The 13,768-nt window shown below is 45.3% G+C and overlaps 1 protein-coding gene across 4 annotated transcripts in view; it reads right to left on the bottom strand.

The window, feature by feature from the left end:
- The window catches only part of Capn14 (calpain 14), a 30,235-nt gene extending 16,885 nt beyond the window's left edge, over nt 1-13,350 (bottom strand). For 2 of the 4 annotated variants that reach the window (XM_013522556.1, XM_013522553.1), the window contains exons 1-9: nt 13,245-13,350; nt 10,296-10,568; nt 7,980-8,049; nt 7,047-7,165; nt 6,756-6,892; nt 6,184-6,358; nt 5,685-5,750; nt 3,931-4,016; nt 899-973 (exon numbers count right to left, since the gene is read on the bottom strand). In XM_013522556.1, the coding sequence (XP_013378010.1) occupies nt 899-973; nt 3,931-4,016; nt 5,685-5,750; nt 6,184-6,358; nt 6,756-6,892; nt 7,047-7,165; nt 7,980-8,049; nt 10,296-10,520 (953 nt within the window). In that variant the 5' untranslated portion in view covers nt 10,521-10,568; nt 13,245-13,350. The remainder of the gene's footprint in view (nt 1-898; nt 974-3,930; nt 4,017-5,684; nt 5,751-6,183; nt 6,359-6,755; nt 6,893-7,046; nt 7,166-7,979; nt 8,050-10,295; nt 10,569-13,244) is intronic. The other 2 variants (XM_013522555.1, XM_013522554.1) reach the window with 2 other exon arrangements.
- Nucleotides 13,351-13,768: the final 418 nt, after the last annotated feature.

Below are 13,768 nucleotides of genomic sequence, written 5' to 3' on the forward strand. Positions count from 1 at the left end.
GTATCACTAAATCACTAAGTTGCCCAGGCTAGGCTTGAACTTGCCATCCTGCCTCAGCCTCCCAGAACTAGGATTACAAGTATGTGCCACCATCCCTGGATCCTCCTCTGTGTTTCAGAGCAGGCAAGTCAAAGCCTTGGGATGAGTATATTGATCAAGAGAGCAGATAGAGGCCAGAGAGGAGGAGGAGGCAGCTGACCCAACTCCTGCTTGAGTACCCTCTGGGCTCCATGCCGGGGGTCATTGCCCTTAGGACCTAGCCATGTAGTGGTATCTTCTCTGTTCTAAAAATTGTTCAAGCCTTTTCTTACAATGCAGGTGGCAGAACCCTACGACCTGCCTGATATGACCTTGTGAGCCTGGCAGAACCAAAGGTCTCCAGGGAGTACAGCAGACCTGAGGCATGAGAACAGAGCCTTGCAGACCCAAATCGTAAGGAAAGTTGCCACCGACAGTTGCAGGATTAGCCGCACATTCCACCTGGCCCAGCATCAGAATGCAGACTATTCTGCCAAGACTCTTGATAATGACGAATCAGCCCTATTTCCCCTTCCTCTGGGCTGTCTCAATTCCTTTGCTACAGACCAATTGAGGAGACAGATCTGAGCTTGTCCCCTGTCTCCTTGTCAGCTGGCCTCCAATGAAAGCTCTTTCTTTTTCCAGAAACCTGGAACCCTAGAAGTGGCTTCTGTTCAAGTCAGACAACAAGCTCTTACTCAGGGTCCCCCTTAGCATAGTGACGGTGACAGTCTGTTTACAGTGGCTCTTGGCCCTGTTGGAATGCAAGCTCCTAACAGGAGTGTATCTTATTGACCTCTGTACATGACATGCCAGGCATGCATGAGGCATCCAGTAAGAGTAAGGCAGAACATCTGTCCCAAGTCCTTGAGTCAAATACCAGAATTCTCCATCATTATCTTTCCGCAGAAGCAGAATCTTCTCCCTGGGGCTCAGCAGCTCCCATGTACTTGAGCTGAAATATAGAAAAATATTTTCACGGGAAATGAGAAAATTGCAGGAGGGCACGCTAAAAATCCTTCAGCAAATGTGCTATAGCAATGGTGGCAAACCCATGGCATGCATGCCACAACGGGCAAGCGGAGCCCTCTCTGCTGGCCCACGAGACAAGTCATCCCAGGCAAGTATCAAGTAACAGTTGCTTTTTCCAAATTAAAACCTCAGTATTCAGGTTTAACTGCAGTGTTGGCACTTTGCGATAAATAAATAGGCTTGGGGTTGCAGTTTGGGCACTTGGTCTCTAAAAGATTCACCGTCACTGCTCCATAGTGTCATTATTTAGTGTTATTTTCATGCTGCTTTCAGACACCTAAATCTTACATTCTTCTTTATATAAGTACCATGCAACATTAATGAATCACTTACTGAGCCAAGCACCAGGCTAGGTTTGCGACATACTTTATTTCATTTATGGCTAACAACTTTGAAAGATAGGGATATTTATCCCCATTTTAGAGATTAGAAACCAGATTAAGAGAGATGAAGTCACTCACTTGAAGTCACAGAACTATTAAATGTCAGAAGTATCCTTTAAGCGGGGTATTGCTTATTTTCAAAGCCCATAATATTGAACTTCTACTGCTGACTGTGAAAGAGAAAACTACATCACCTTCCTAATCATAAACAACTAAAAGTGGGACAAAATGTAAGCAGCCATTTTCAGACATGGGACAGCAGTCAGCACAGGATTCCTGACATGAGGGAAGCAAGTGAAGTGAGCCTCGCACCCTCAGGCTTCTTGTTGAAGGGAGTTTCCTGGACAGTGATACAAAAAAGAATCCAAAAAAAGAACCTATCAGTGCATGCCTAGAATCCTAGCACTCTGGGTTTGAGCCTAGCCTGGGCAATTTAGCAAGGCCTTGTCTCAAAGTAAAGAATAAAATAGGCCGGGGTATAGCTCAGTGCCAAGGCTCTGGGTTCAGTCCTCAGTACTGAAAAAAACAAAACAATACAAAACGATCTTTTTTGCTGAGTGTAGGAGACAGAGTCCAGAATTCAGAGACCAGGCTGGTAGAATGCTAGGGAGAATGCCTGGAGGAGGACTACATAAAGAAACCCTAGAAAACCTCAGAAGGGTTCCGTTGAGCCTTTGGCTGAAATCTAATCTGTGCTTTCTTAAAGTGAAACTCTACAAGACTGGGCTGTGAGGAGAGCAATTTCCAGAGCTGGGAATCATGAATTCTCAACAACTAGAGTTGAAACACCTTATTGAGTACATGTAGTCTTTACTAGATATCCCAGAGAGTCCAAAAGTTAGCAGTGGAATCAAGTTATCACTGAAATAAAGGTTTCTCTCTTGACCTGCCCAAAAAATGCTTAAAAACTTGAAAGTACTAAAATAATCTTTAAGCAATGTAAGTACCTACCAGGAGGGGAAAAAAAAGCAAACAAGTACTCTTTAAAGAAAGCAGTAAAATTCCACACTAAGAAATGAAAATTTGGGGCCTGGGGATTTAGCTCAGCAGCACAGCACCTGCTTGGCAAGTGCAACGTTGTGAGTTCGATTCCCGGTACCAGAAAAAAAACAAACAAACAAAAAAGAAAGAAATGAAAATTTATAATGTCTAGCACATAATAAAAAAGTACTAGTCATAAGAAGGAGCAGACAGTGTGATCCATGACCAGGATAAAAAGTCAGTAGGAATTGATCTAGAAATGGGAGAGATGATAGCATTAGAAGATAAAGACATTATAATAACTATTATAAATATTTTCCATAGTCTCAAGAGTGTAAAGAGAGATAAGGACATAATGAAAGAAGAAATGGAAAATATATGTAAGTTAAATTTCTAGACTTGAAAATTATATTTGAAATGAAAAGTATACTAGGTGGGATTAACAGCAGATTAAACATGTGAAATAAAAGCCCATCATTTTATTTAATCTTTTGTTTTCATTTTATTTAATCTTCTCAATGGCTCCAGCTCAAACATATGTGAAGCTTGCCTGAAAATCACACTACTGGAAAGCAAGAAAACTATAATTTTACCCATTACCTCTCTTTAATGTTAGTACTTGTCCTTCTAAGAAATAAATCACCACCAACAATAAAATGATGATATAACTCTGCAGCACTTTAAAATGTATTTGTTTGAGTGACTTTTTTTCCACACAGGCGGTTCCCCTAACAATTCTGTGAACCTACAAGACATGTAACGCAACGCAGTCTACCCAAACTCAACTGTTTTTCCTCACCTTCTTTTTTCATCTACAAAAATGATCAAACGATAATGGATACATGGACATATTTGTACACTCTAAAATGTTACACTGGGTTAAACATACTCCTGAGCTCCTATTTTCCCTATTCCCTACACCAAGTCTGTAGCCTGTGACACCCATGTCCCTTTGAGTTGCCTTTAGACAGGAATGACCTAAATGTAGGCATTTAATCAGAATGCCCGGCGGTCACTAAGTGTAACCAGACAGTCAGTATAAGCAGAAAATCTGGACCAACCCAGATTTGTCTACCTTGGACTCAAGGTGTTCAAGAATGCACTGACCCATGTCGGGAACAGAACACTGTACTAACTCACCAAAGTCCTTGATTGAGTCAAGCCGTGTCACCTTAGCTAACTCACTTTATCCAAGCATCAGAAAAGTGGGGATACAACTACCTACCTTATAATAGCACTGTTTGGGGGATTAAATGAAATAATAAAATCCAAAGAACTTAGCAGTGTTGGCAAGCCTTCAATAAACGTTATCTTTAATTATTCTAACAAAGAGAAAGTTGTTTATAGACCATAAAACACCTTCTAAATGTGAGGGGCTGAGTCTTGCAATCTGAAAGTTTTCTTGTCCAACCCAAAAGTAAAGGAAGCACATGTCTGAATTTCTGCACTGGCAACAACCTCCTCTGCAGCCCTCACCTGCCTCATTCTCCCCCTCCCAGACAGTCCAGAAATTCACCTGTCACTCCAGTCTCCTTTCCATTCCACCTTCCCCCAGGGGTTCCGCAGCTTCACTAGATACTCAGGTCCATATTTGCAGGTCACCTGTACAAAATGAGGAGCAGTTTAGGTGACTGGGCTAAATGCATGTGATACAGGTATCTGGGTGACTCCTGCCTGCAGTTGAGACCTTGCAGCAAAAAAATTAAAGGCCTGGAAGGAGTTGGTAAGTGACTCTGCTCACCAACAAATTACCTCACTTCTGTGTCTCAGTTTTTTGATCTGTAAAATGAGACTAATACGTACACCAACAGCAGTGGTTTGAACGGTGGGTGCCCAAAGGATATGTCCACCTGGAATTTAGGAATATAAACCCTGTTTGGAAAAAGGATCTTTGCAGATGTAATTAAGTGAAGGATCTGGAGATGAAATCACCTTGAATTAAGGTGTGAGCTACACCAAAAGATAAATGCTGTTGTGAGAGGAGAGAGAGGGAAAAGCCACATAGGAGGAGACATATGAAGATGAAGCAGAGACTGGAGTCACATAGCTCACATCAAAGAACACCTGGAGCCACCAGATGGTGGGAGAGGAACGAAGCATTCTTCAAGAGAAATTTTAGGAGGGGTGTGGCTCTGCTCATACCTCGATTTCAGACTTCTGGCTTCGTAAGCAGCGAGAAAATAAATGTTTGCTGTTTTGAGCTACCCAGCATGGGGTATTTGTTACAGCAGCCTAGAAGATGAATATTCTCATGCATGGCAGTGTTGTACTAAGGAAGCCAAAAAAAAAAAACCAACCAACCAAACAAAAAAAACCCAACAGCAGTTATAATCTTATTTAGCACATAGTGCTATATAAATTTGTTTTATATGTATATATATATATATATATATATATATAATCAAGTTATTGGCATGCAAACAAATGTGGTTGGAAAATGTTACACATGAGTAGAGCTCAAGAAATTTGACACAATTAGAGGAAACTGATAGGCCTTGAGGAGTCCGCTCCCAAGGAGCACCAAGGGCTCTTTAAGACTGAGCCTGTGAATTTCTTAACTTTACGTTGTGCCCTTGCTGCTCTCTCCTCCAAAATATGCTTCTCCTTCACACAGGTCTGCCCCTCTTGCAGGGGTCATTTATCTGTGACGCCTTTTCTGACTGCTTCCTAATCTGCCCAGGTGAATGTCTTTTCTCCTACCTCTGAGCTTTCCCATTCTACTCTGCTTCCTCATCCTTTTCAAGTGTGGGTTGTCTGCAACTTTGACAGGAAGCTCTCTGTAGCCGGGGTTGCTGTCTGAGCCTTCTCTCAAAGCTCAGGAGAGCTCAAAGGTAAGTGGAATTGGAGGAGGCTGGAGGCTGTTGGAAAGGAGCATGTGAGAGAGTGAGGCAGCAACTTGGAAAGGTGGAAGCAGGACAAAGGCTGTCTTTGGCAGCCCAAAGCCTGGTGAAGCTCAAGGAAGGGTTGTGGGCACAGCAGGGCTCCTTAGTCAACTGGCTGCAGGGTGGTCCCTAGGAAGAGGCTGGGAAGGTGCACTGGGAGTCACAAAGGTTGGACCCAACAGTTTATTTCAGAAAATAGACATGGAGTTACTAGGAGCCCACCAAAGTCTTTGGCAAGCCCTGGGGGATCTACCAGAGGGTTTATCCCCATCCCCACCCCACTCAACACTGGACACGGGCACTACATCCACCAAGAAAAGCCAAGACTTTGGAGAGAACCTTCAAAATAGGAGGCTGAGTGGGAAATGAGGGGCTTAGATGACCCCACCTTCCGGATTCCTGTGAGAGTATAGGCATGACCGTCCACCAGCCCATTCTCCAGCACCCTCTCTTTCTGCAGAGAAAAACAGAGAAGTCTTGTTCAAGCCAGCAGCTTAGTCCAGGCATCAAGGTAGACCTGGAGTGGACCTGGCTGAGGAGGGGTTTTGGAGAGAATAGCAGAGAATCACAGTGTGGTACACCCATTTTAAGACAAGCCTGAATCGAGGGCTTCCAGCTCCAATTCCATGTTCTTGATTGTTGGAAACTGGACACACAAACTCCCTGCAGGAAGTTGACACTTAATAACTGTACAATCTCTTCTCTACACTGTAATTGTATTCTACTGCTGGCTTGCCTGCCTTGGCAATCCAGCTGTATTACCCTGGTTTGAACATCAGGATTGGGTGGAGGTCCAGGGGCCCAGGTAGAAGCGAGAACAGAAGCTGGAGGGTGGAGGGGATGGGAGCAGGAGAGGAGACCGTGCCGCCTGTCTGCCCCTCTCTCACCCCTAAATGAGTCTGGCAGCCAATGAGGGTTCTGCTCTGGGTGGCTTGGGTTAAGATGTGCCACAGGTTTCCAGGGGCTTCTGTCAGGTTGATGGTCATTGTCACACCTCCAGTAAAGTCCACAAGGGCTTCAGACACCTGTCCAAACTGCAAGTCTTCATAAGAACCACAGAGCCTGCTCAGAGAAGGAATAAACATGAGACATGATGCGAAGGTCATTTATATGATAGATGAGGTGGCCCGAATGAGGTGTGAACCCCTCACTTGGTTATTCTTTGGGTACATATTTACTACTCCTTCCTTCCACCCCAAGATCAAAAGATTGAATATATACCTACGGTTCCTCACCCCGTAAACACCTTCGTTCATTAGGGAAAGGCAAAATTTCTGAGTGTTTGTTCAGAAGGGAAGACCCCTACATAAAAGACTCTGAGTACATTCTCACTTCTGTATTGGTTGACACACACCTCATGCCTCATTTCTTGAAATTTATCTGACACCTCCCACCTTGCTCCAAGATGGAGAAATGAAGAAAGAGAAGGGAAGGCAGATGATTCTGGTGGTTGTCTTACTTGGCATAGGCCTTTTCCAGAAGAGCTCCCCAGAACAAGTTCTTATAGGTGGAGGAAACAAAGACCAGCTGGCCAGCCTCATTCACAGGCAGACGGTCATCTATCACCACAGGAACCCACTTCCCAAAGTGCCAGAACTGGGGAGGGGGAGAGAGAGAGACTGTTGAAATACCATGGAAGAGATGCCAGAGAAGGCGGTCAGCCCAGAGGCAAAGACGCGGCTCCTCCATCAGCCATCTTTGCCATTCCCCCACCCCCACCACTGGGCTGAAGCACCAGGAGTACACTCACCCAGAACCGGAAGATGCCAGCATACTTCTCAGTGAAACTCTGATCCAGGGGAACGACCCGACGCATGATGTCCTGGTGCAAAGTCAGAGCTTGCAAAGCAGCCAAGAACCAGCAGTCTCCTAAGCCAGACAGCACACTGACACTCACAACTCTATTAGACATGCATGTGCATTCTACCAGCATCTGTATGGACCTACCGAGGACTTCTTGCATGCAAGAAATGCTTGGTCCCAGTTATACTCTCTGGGCTCACAGCCTAGTTTAGTAGAAGGAAATGATGTGCTGGGAGAAGGATAGTGAGAGAACAGTGCAGTGGGAGAGGCACCCTGGCTGGAATCCAGACTTGACATCAAGAATCGAGCTACCTTCCTCAACCAGCTTTCAGCTTCCGAAATGCCTCTTCCTTGGGAATTTGAACCCAAACAGTGATAGCTTCTAAATTCTGCCTCTGTAACTGCTTCCTTTTTTCTGGAGAACCCTCTGCAGGACTCCAATTCTCTGCGAGATGGGTGTCAGATCACTTGTGCCTTCACTGATGGCCGAGAGTTGTTTCTACTTACTCCAGAAAGCGCTGAGCTGATGATACGCCTGCCTGGATCCTAATGACGGGTGTTCCCAGAAGGAGTCATTGTGGGAAATGAAACAGAGTGAGCACATTTCCTCAAACTCAATTTAGACCGTAAACCGGTACTGAGGACCATCCGGGGGCTTAGTCAAAGTGGAGCATTCCCACACATACCCAGAGGACCAGCTTTTATGAATCAGCTAGTCTTTGTGAATCAACGAAGGGCAAAGCATGTGACGACAGAGTTCAGGGTTTGCTGCTGAGTGACCATTTGTAACCCCCACAATGCTGGGCTGTCTGGATGCCTCTGCCATGGTCAGACCATGGCACAGATGGTCTGGTGTGGACTCAGAAGCTACGTGGCTTACCTACTACTCCCTGGCACAGATCCAGCCTTTTGGCCTCAGTAGAATAGAACTGGGGGTTGCTGTGCAGCTCCTGGTGGGATGGACAGAACTGTCATTATGACCAAGAATAAGGAAACCCTTAGAGCTACCGTGGCCATGTATTCTCATACTCTAAAACGTACCACAAGGGGACAAAGATAGAGAATAGACGATATCAGTATGGTTCCAGAAAATCAGCCATATAGATTCTGTCCGTTCTATTTTTCATTCCTTCTTCCAGTACCTGTAAGTCAGAGTCCTAGAAAACTCTGTATAGATAGTGGGAAATGTGTTTTCTCACAGTTTTCATTAAAAATAGTCTCTAGGAATTCTCATTTTTCCCAGAGAGTTTGTTCTTTTTCCTCCCTTCTACTCCTTCCCACTCTCAGCCTCTAATGGGATGGCATCTTTGCCTTCTCATGCTGAGGCGTGGGCTGGGCGCAGTGGAAAGGGGTAGACTTCTCTGTGACAGGAACTAAGCCCCTGCTTTTTGCATGCAGTCAGTTCCCTTAGGGGTCACGTGTGTGACAGAGTCTCTATGAAAACAGTGTCCAAGGCTTTCAGGGAGACATGAAATCCTGCTGCCATCTAGTTCAGTGGATCTCTTTGGGAATTTTGCCTATAGTGGGGATTTTTCCTAAGTCTGTGGCTATAGAAAGTGATGGAGATGTCAGAGTAGGCAACAAAAAAAGAAAAAGAAAAATCCATAGCATAGGTTCCTCTCACTTTGTTCCCTAACTTTGGTCCAAACATTACGTATTTATAACTAGGTTTGAGGGAGATGGATTACATGCAAAGTAAGAAACTGCCCTTTGAAAGGAATCACTGATACATTTTACAAGATGTAGAATACTTTTGTAAAGTAAATAAGCAGGTTATTAATTTACATGTCTCATGATCCTGACTTGGGGAAGAGGGTGAAAGATGGTCTCTCAGGCAGGCAGTACTGGTTGTAACTCAGGATCCTTTGTCTCTCGGACGATGCCAGACAGGACCTTGATAAGCTTGTGGTTGCATTTCCAGGTAGATTTCCAGACAAGATTAAAGGGAGAGCTACATTTTAGGCCACTTCCAACTTTTCCATCTGGAAAATGGGAATGTAGGACCATACCCAGTTCCCTTCTCATGAGAATTAATGACAGAGAATAAGACCTGGTATGATACTGTGAAATATATATATTTGGTCTTCCTCCTATTTCCTGAAAGCCTCATGCTCTCTGGAGTGATGAGTGTCTTTTGTATGCTAATGAGATGACTGGTGGCCAGGACCCCCTAGAGAGCTGTAGGATGGTGGCTGATTACTGAAAGACTAAAGGCATTTTTTACACAAGGTTTTTGTTGTTGCTGTTGTTGTCTTTTTTGGAGGTAGGGTCTCCCTCTGCAGTTCAGGCTGGCCTTGAGCTCACTTTGTAGCCCAGGCTGGCCTCGAACTCACAGTGATCTTTCTGCCTCAGCCTCCCAAGTGCTGGGATTACAGGCATGCACCACCAGGCCCAGCTAAAGGGCACTTTTGACCTCACCCTCCTTGACCTTTGGAAGGTGGAGAGAAGCTGAAGGTTGAGCTGCTCACTTATGGCCAATGATGAAGTCAATTGTGTTTATGTAATGAAGCCTGTGTACAAACCCAAAAGGCCAGGCTTCGGAGTGCTTCTGGATAGGTGAGCACATGCACATGGAAACTCCACACCCCTTCCCCCACACCTCTTCCTATCTTTTCTGTAATAGCATTTACAATAAACATAAGTAAAGTGTTACCATGAGTTCTGTGAAGCTCTGTAGCAAATTAATAGAACCCAAGGAGAGGGTCACAGGAATTCTGATTTTTTTTTTTTTAAATTTTTTTTTTTTTTTTTGGTTTTTTGGTTTTTCCCCGGTACCGGGAACTGAACTCACGACCTTGCGCTTGCCAGGCAGGCGCTTTGCCACTGAGCTAAATCCCCCAGCCCCAGGAATTCTGATTTATAGCCAGTGGTCAGAAACACAGCTCACAACCTGGGACCTGGGATTGGCATCTAAGGTGGGAATAGTCTTTTGGGAGAGAGCCCCTAAGCTGTGGGATCTGACCTACCTCAAGGTAGACAGTGACAGAATCAGGTTGAACTATATGACACCCGCTGTGTAGCATGGGGGGGGACCTCCCACACATCTGGTGTCAGACGTATGTGGCGTGTTGCGTGATTAGGGAGTAGGAAAAACACTGTTTTTTCCTATATATTTTTGACCTGGCATCCGAGGGCTCAAGCCCTAAGCAGTGCCATATTTCAGGCATATTGTTGTCAGCCCCTGCCTGGTCCTTACCGGGGGTCGCCTCCACTGCAGGTGTCCAGGCAGCTTCTGCAGCAGAGGCCCACTGCCAATGGAGCTCCGGGTGGCCGGGAAGCTGCTGTCTTCGAAGAGGCAGTGGTTCCTCAGGCAGCGGTCCAGCAGTGCCTCGTAGTTCTGCTGGGGGAGCTGCTGAGAGCCCCGCATCGAGTCCTTCCACCCCAGCTTCCATCTGCCTCGGAGAGGTGGACACAGAGACATGGCAGGTTTAGCTATGGGCCCCACAGTCCTCCCTGATGGTCTCTGCTCCTGAAAAAAATACCAGAGGGTCAGTTGTAGAGAATGTGAAAGGAGAAATGAGCAAAGGCAAGGGGGAGAAGAGAAGCAGGAAGCTGAGGCCCAGTCCTTTGGGCTCGTGGTCCCTGTGCCCACCCAGGCAATGGCAGCTGGGTCGTCTCCTGGTCAGTTAGCTGCTGCTACTTCTCCGTGGGCTTTTGTGCTCTCCTTGGGGAGAGGCAGTCAGAAGCCCTTTGGTACAGGAGCAAGGCTTTCATTTTTACGCTCAGGCACAAAGGCGAAAACAAACCATGGGGGATAAAGACCCCAAGTGAACCAACCAAAAGACAAAGTGTATAGCTTTTGAGGCATCTTCGGGGTGTGCAAGGCCCTGATCTCCTAATAGCATCACACTTCGAGTGGAGTTTTTCTTGCACCTGCACTCTTCATTGGGCCCCTTCGGGGATGCACATCTAGGCTCATTACCATCTTAAGTCTCAGAGAGTGATTTCTACTATGTTGATAAAGTAAAGGTAAGTACTGGATAGGTTACTATAATGAGTGTTTTATGCATGCATTTGCACTTACCTCCTGGAATTCGCCCCTTATCATCTGGGAAAGTTCTGGATTGGGTTTTAGAGCAGGGTAGATCACCTCCCTGCCTCAATGGGCTTGCTTATCATGATTTTCTTTGGCTCTGGCTTCTCAGGGTGTCACTGACCACACAGTCTGTGAAGGCTGCACTGACTTGCTCCTGTCTCTTGGTGCCTTACCTTAATTTTGTAGCCATGAAGGGTGGTTTGCTTCCTAACGCTCAAGTCCCCCATCTGTTTGGTAAACCCTTAAGACTGAGGCCTGGCCTTTCTGTCTGAGTCCCCCATTGGCTGCCAGCTGCTGCTGCCTGGCTGCTTCCTTCCAGCGACACACACTACAAAGTACTGCTTCAACATCTCCCTCACTTGCTCGGCACAACCTCCGCCTACATTCTCATCAAAATGAACTCCTTCCTTGACATTTTTTTTGGCAAAGTAAAGAACTCATATACACACATCACGGTAAGCACTAACCACTGCCTCTTCTCTCCCTTTTCTTATTAACACAGTTTTAGTTTTGATCACACAACTTTAAATGATTTCCTGGGATTTCTTCCTGGACTGGCTACATTATTTAATTTCGGCTGATGAAATGAAGATCTACTAGGTGGGGCTTTTTGGAAAAGTGACTTTCCCAATAAAAAGCAATAGGGTCTGCTGACACTACTTTGATTTCTAACACCCCTCTTACTGGAAAACAGATGAAATGTCGAGGCTGGAGCAGCTGTGTTGGGACCATTAGGAAAAAGTAATGACATGCTACAAGAAGGCTGGATCTTGATGGTTCTTTGAACAAATAGCCCTTTGCCTCTAGACTTCTTAATACACAGGAAGGATAAACTTTCACTTACTCAAACCACTGGCTAGACATCTCTGGTATTCTCTCTGTCATTGTATGCACAGCCTTAGCATTCTCCACTGAGACACAATGACCGGGCAAACTCGTACACATGCTGTTAGGGAGTAATGGGTCCCTCTTCCAAAGCTCATTCATAAGCTTCTGCAAGCCAACGGGGATCCACCAACTCCAATATTCTACTATACCCTTAGAACTCCTGTGTCTGTTTTTTGTTCAGTTGTGATTAGTTAGTTCAATGATCTTATAGTTTCAATCATTTCCACTCTTATTCACTTATAACTTTAAAAAATCAAAGTTAGAAGAGGTCTTAAAAATCATCTAATCTAGTGTTTTTCAACACAGTACTAGGATTCTCTCATCAAATGAAATCCTATAGAAACCAAAGCCTGGAGATTAGAGTTTGCAGTTTGGACCACAGTGTACCTTTGCAAACTTTCTCATCTTATGGCTTGAAAACCATTAACTTTACCTAGTCAACCTCATTTTTCTGGGGTTAAAACTGCATCCAATTTATCCACTAAAAATTCCACTGGCAGTTTGCCATCCATCGGGCTTGAACTAGGCATCGCTTGCTAGATCATCCCCACCCCCATGGCTCTTTGTGGAAAGTAAATGTTCATCTTGGTACTACACAGGAGCATTTCATCAGAACCAAGACCCAGGACCCCGAGTCCCACAACAATGCCCAGCCATCAGTGCCAGCATTTGCCTGCTGTGCCTAATCCAGAGCTCAGGGACTATGTATTGTACTAAAAGCAGTCAGAAAACATGTAGCAAGCATGAGTGCTCCCTGGTAGCTGCAGGAGTAATCCAAGGGTCTTCTCCCTATGTCAAGATCATGTCCATCCTCCAAAGACCAATGTGAGCACCTCCACCAGCAAGCCCTTTTTGAGAGCCTGGCCCTGCCTGTGTTCCCTCATCCTGTCCATCGACCCACTGTCTACTCTACTGTATGTTATACTGTCCTCAAATTGCTGCTTCTCAAATTGTCACTCATGGAAGACCTGTATTCTTTCATTTTTGGCACTGGGAATCGAACTCACAACCTCATGCTTGCCAAGCAGGCACTGTGCCACTGAGCTAAATCCTTGGCCCAGACCTATATTATTTATTTCTGGTTCATCACAGATAGTTAATGCAAATGAATTAATAAATTGTAAAATTTTAAAGATATACAAAATCCCCCCTTTAAAAAACATCTTTAGATGCCACAGAAATGAAATTATGCGGTCAGTTGTCAAAATCCGAAACACTTACCCTCGGTTCTGTGGCAGCTCAGCACACTGCTGGGGACCAGTCGTGAAATGGCCCTGTCTTCAGATCCTTGTTGAGCTCTGCTCTGAGTGATTCATGCATGGAGCCTCCTCTACCTAAAGCATGTTTTTTTATCCTCTGTGGGATTAACAGTGGTGGAATGTGGCTTGCTCACACCCTTACCTCTCTGTGCACTCTGGACAGCCCGATTCTTGGCTGTTATTTGTCACAGACGCGTGCACACTCCCTGAGACTCAGTCCTTCTAACCCAGACTATGGGACTCAAACACTGTTACTCACCTCTTGCCCCCGAGCTCGTCTCCCTAATACAGATAACTTGGTACAGCTTCCTCCAGCCTAACCCCATTTTCTTCCCAAGTTTCTTCTACCATATGTACGCTTGTAAACAAGCTCAAGGCTACACAAAGGCAAGGTCTTACCTCTTTGTCTCTTCAAGCCGGAACAGCAAGCTTTACTGCTAATGATGTGACAAGTGGCTTCAGAGCTGACCAGGCTTCTGCCCTCGT

The sequence above is a fragment of the Chinchilla lanigera genome, unplaced genomic scaffold (genome assembly GCF_000276665.1).
Source record: "Chinchilla lanigera isolate Chin_1 unplaced genomic scaffold, ChiLan1.0 scaffold00068, whole genome shotgun sequence".
In the NCBI taxonomy this organism is placed as follows: Eukaryota; Metazoa; Chordata; class Mammalia; order Rodentia; family Chinchillidae; genus Chinchilla; species Chinchilla lanigera.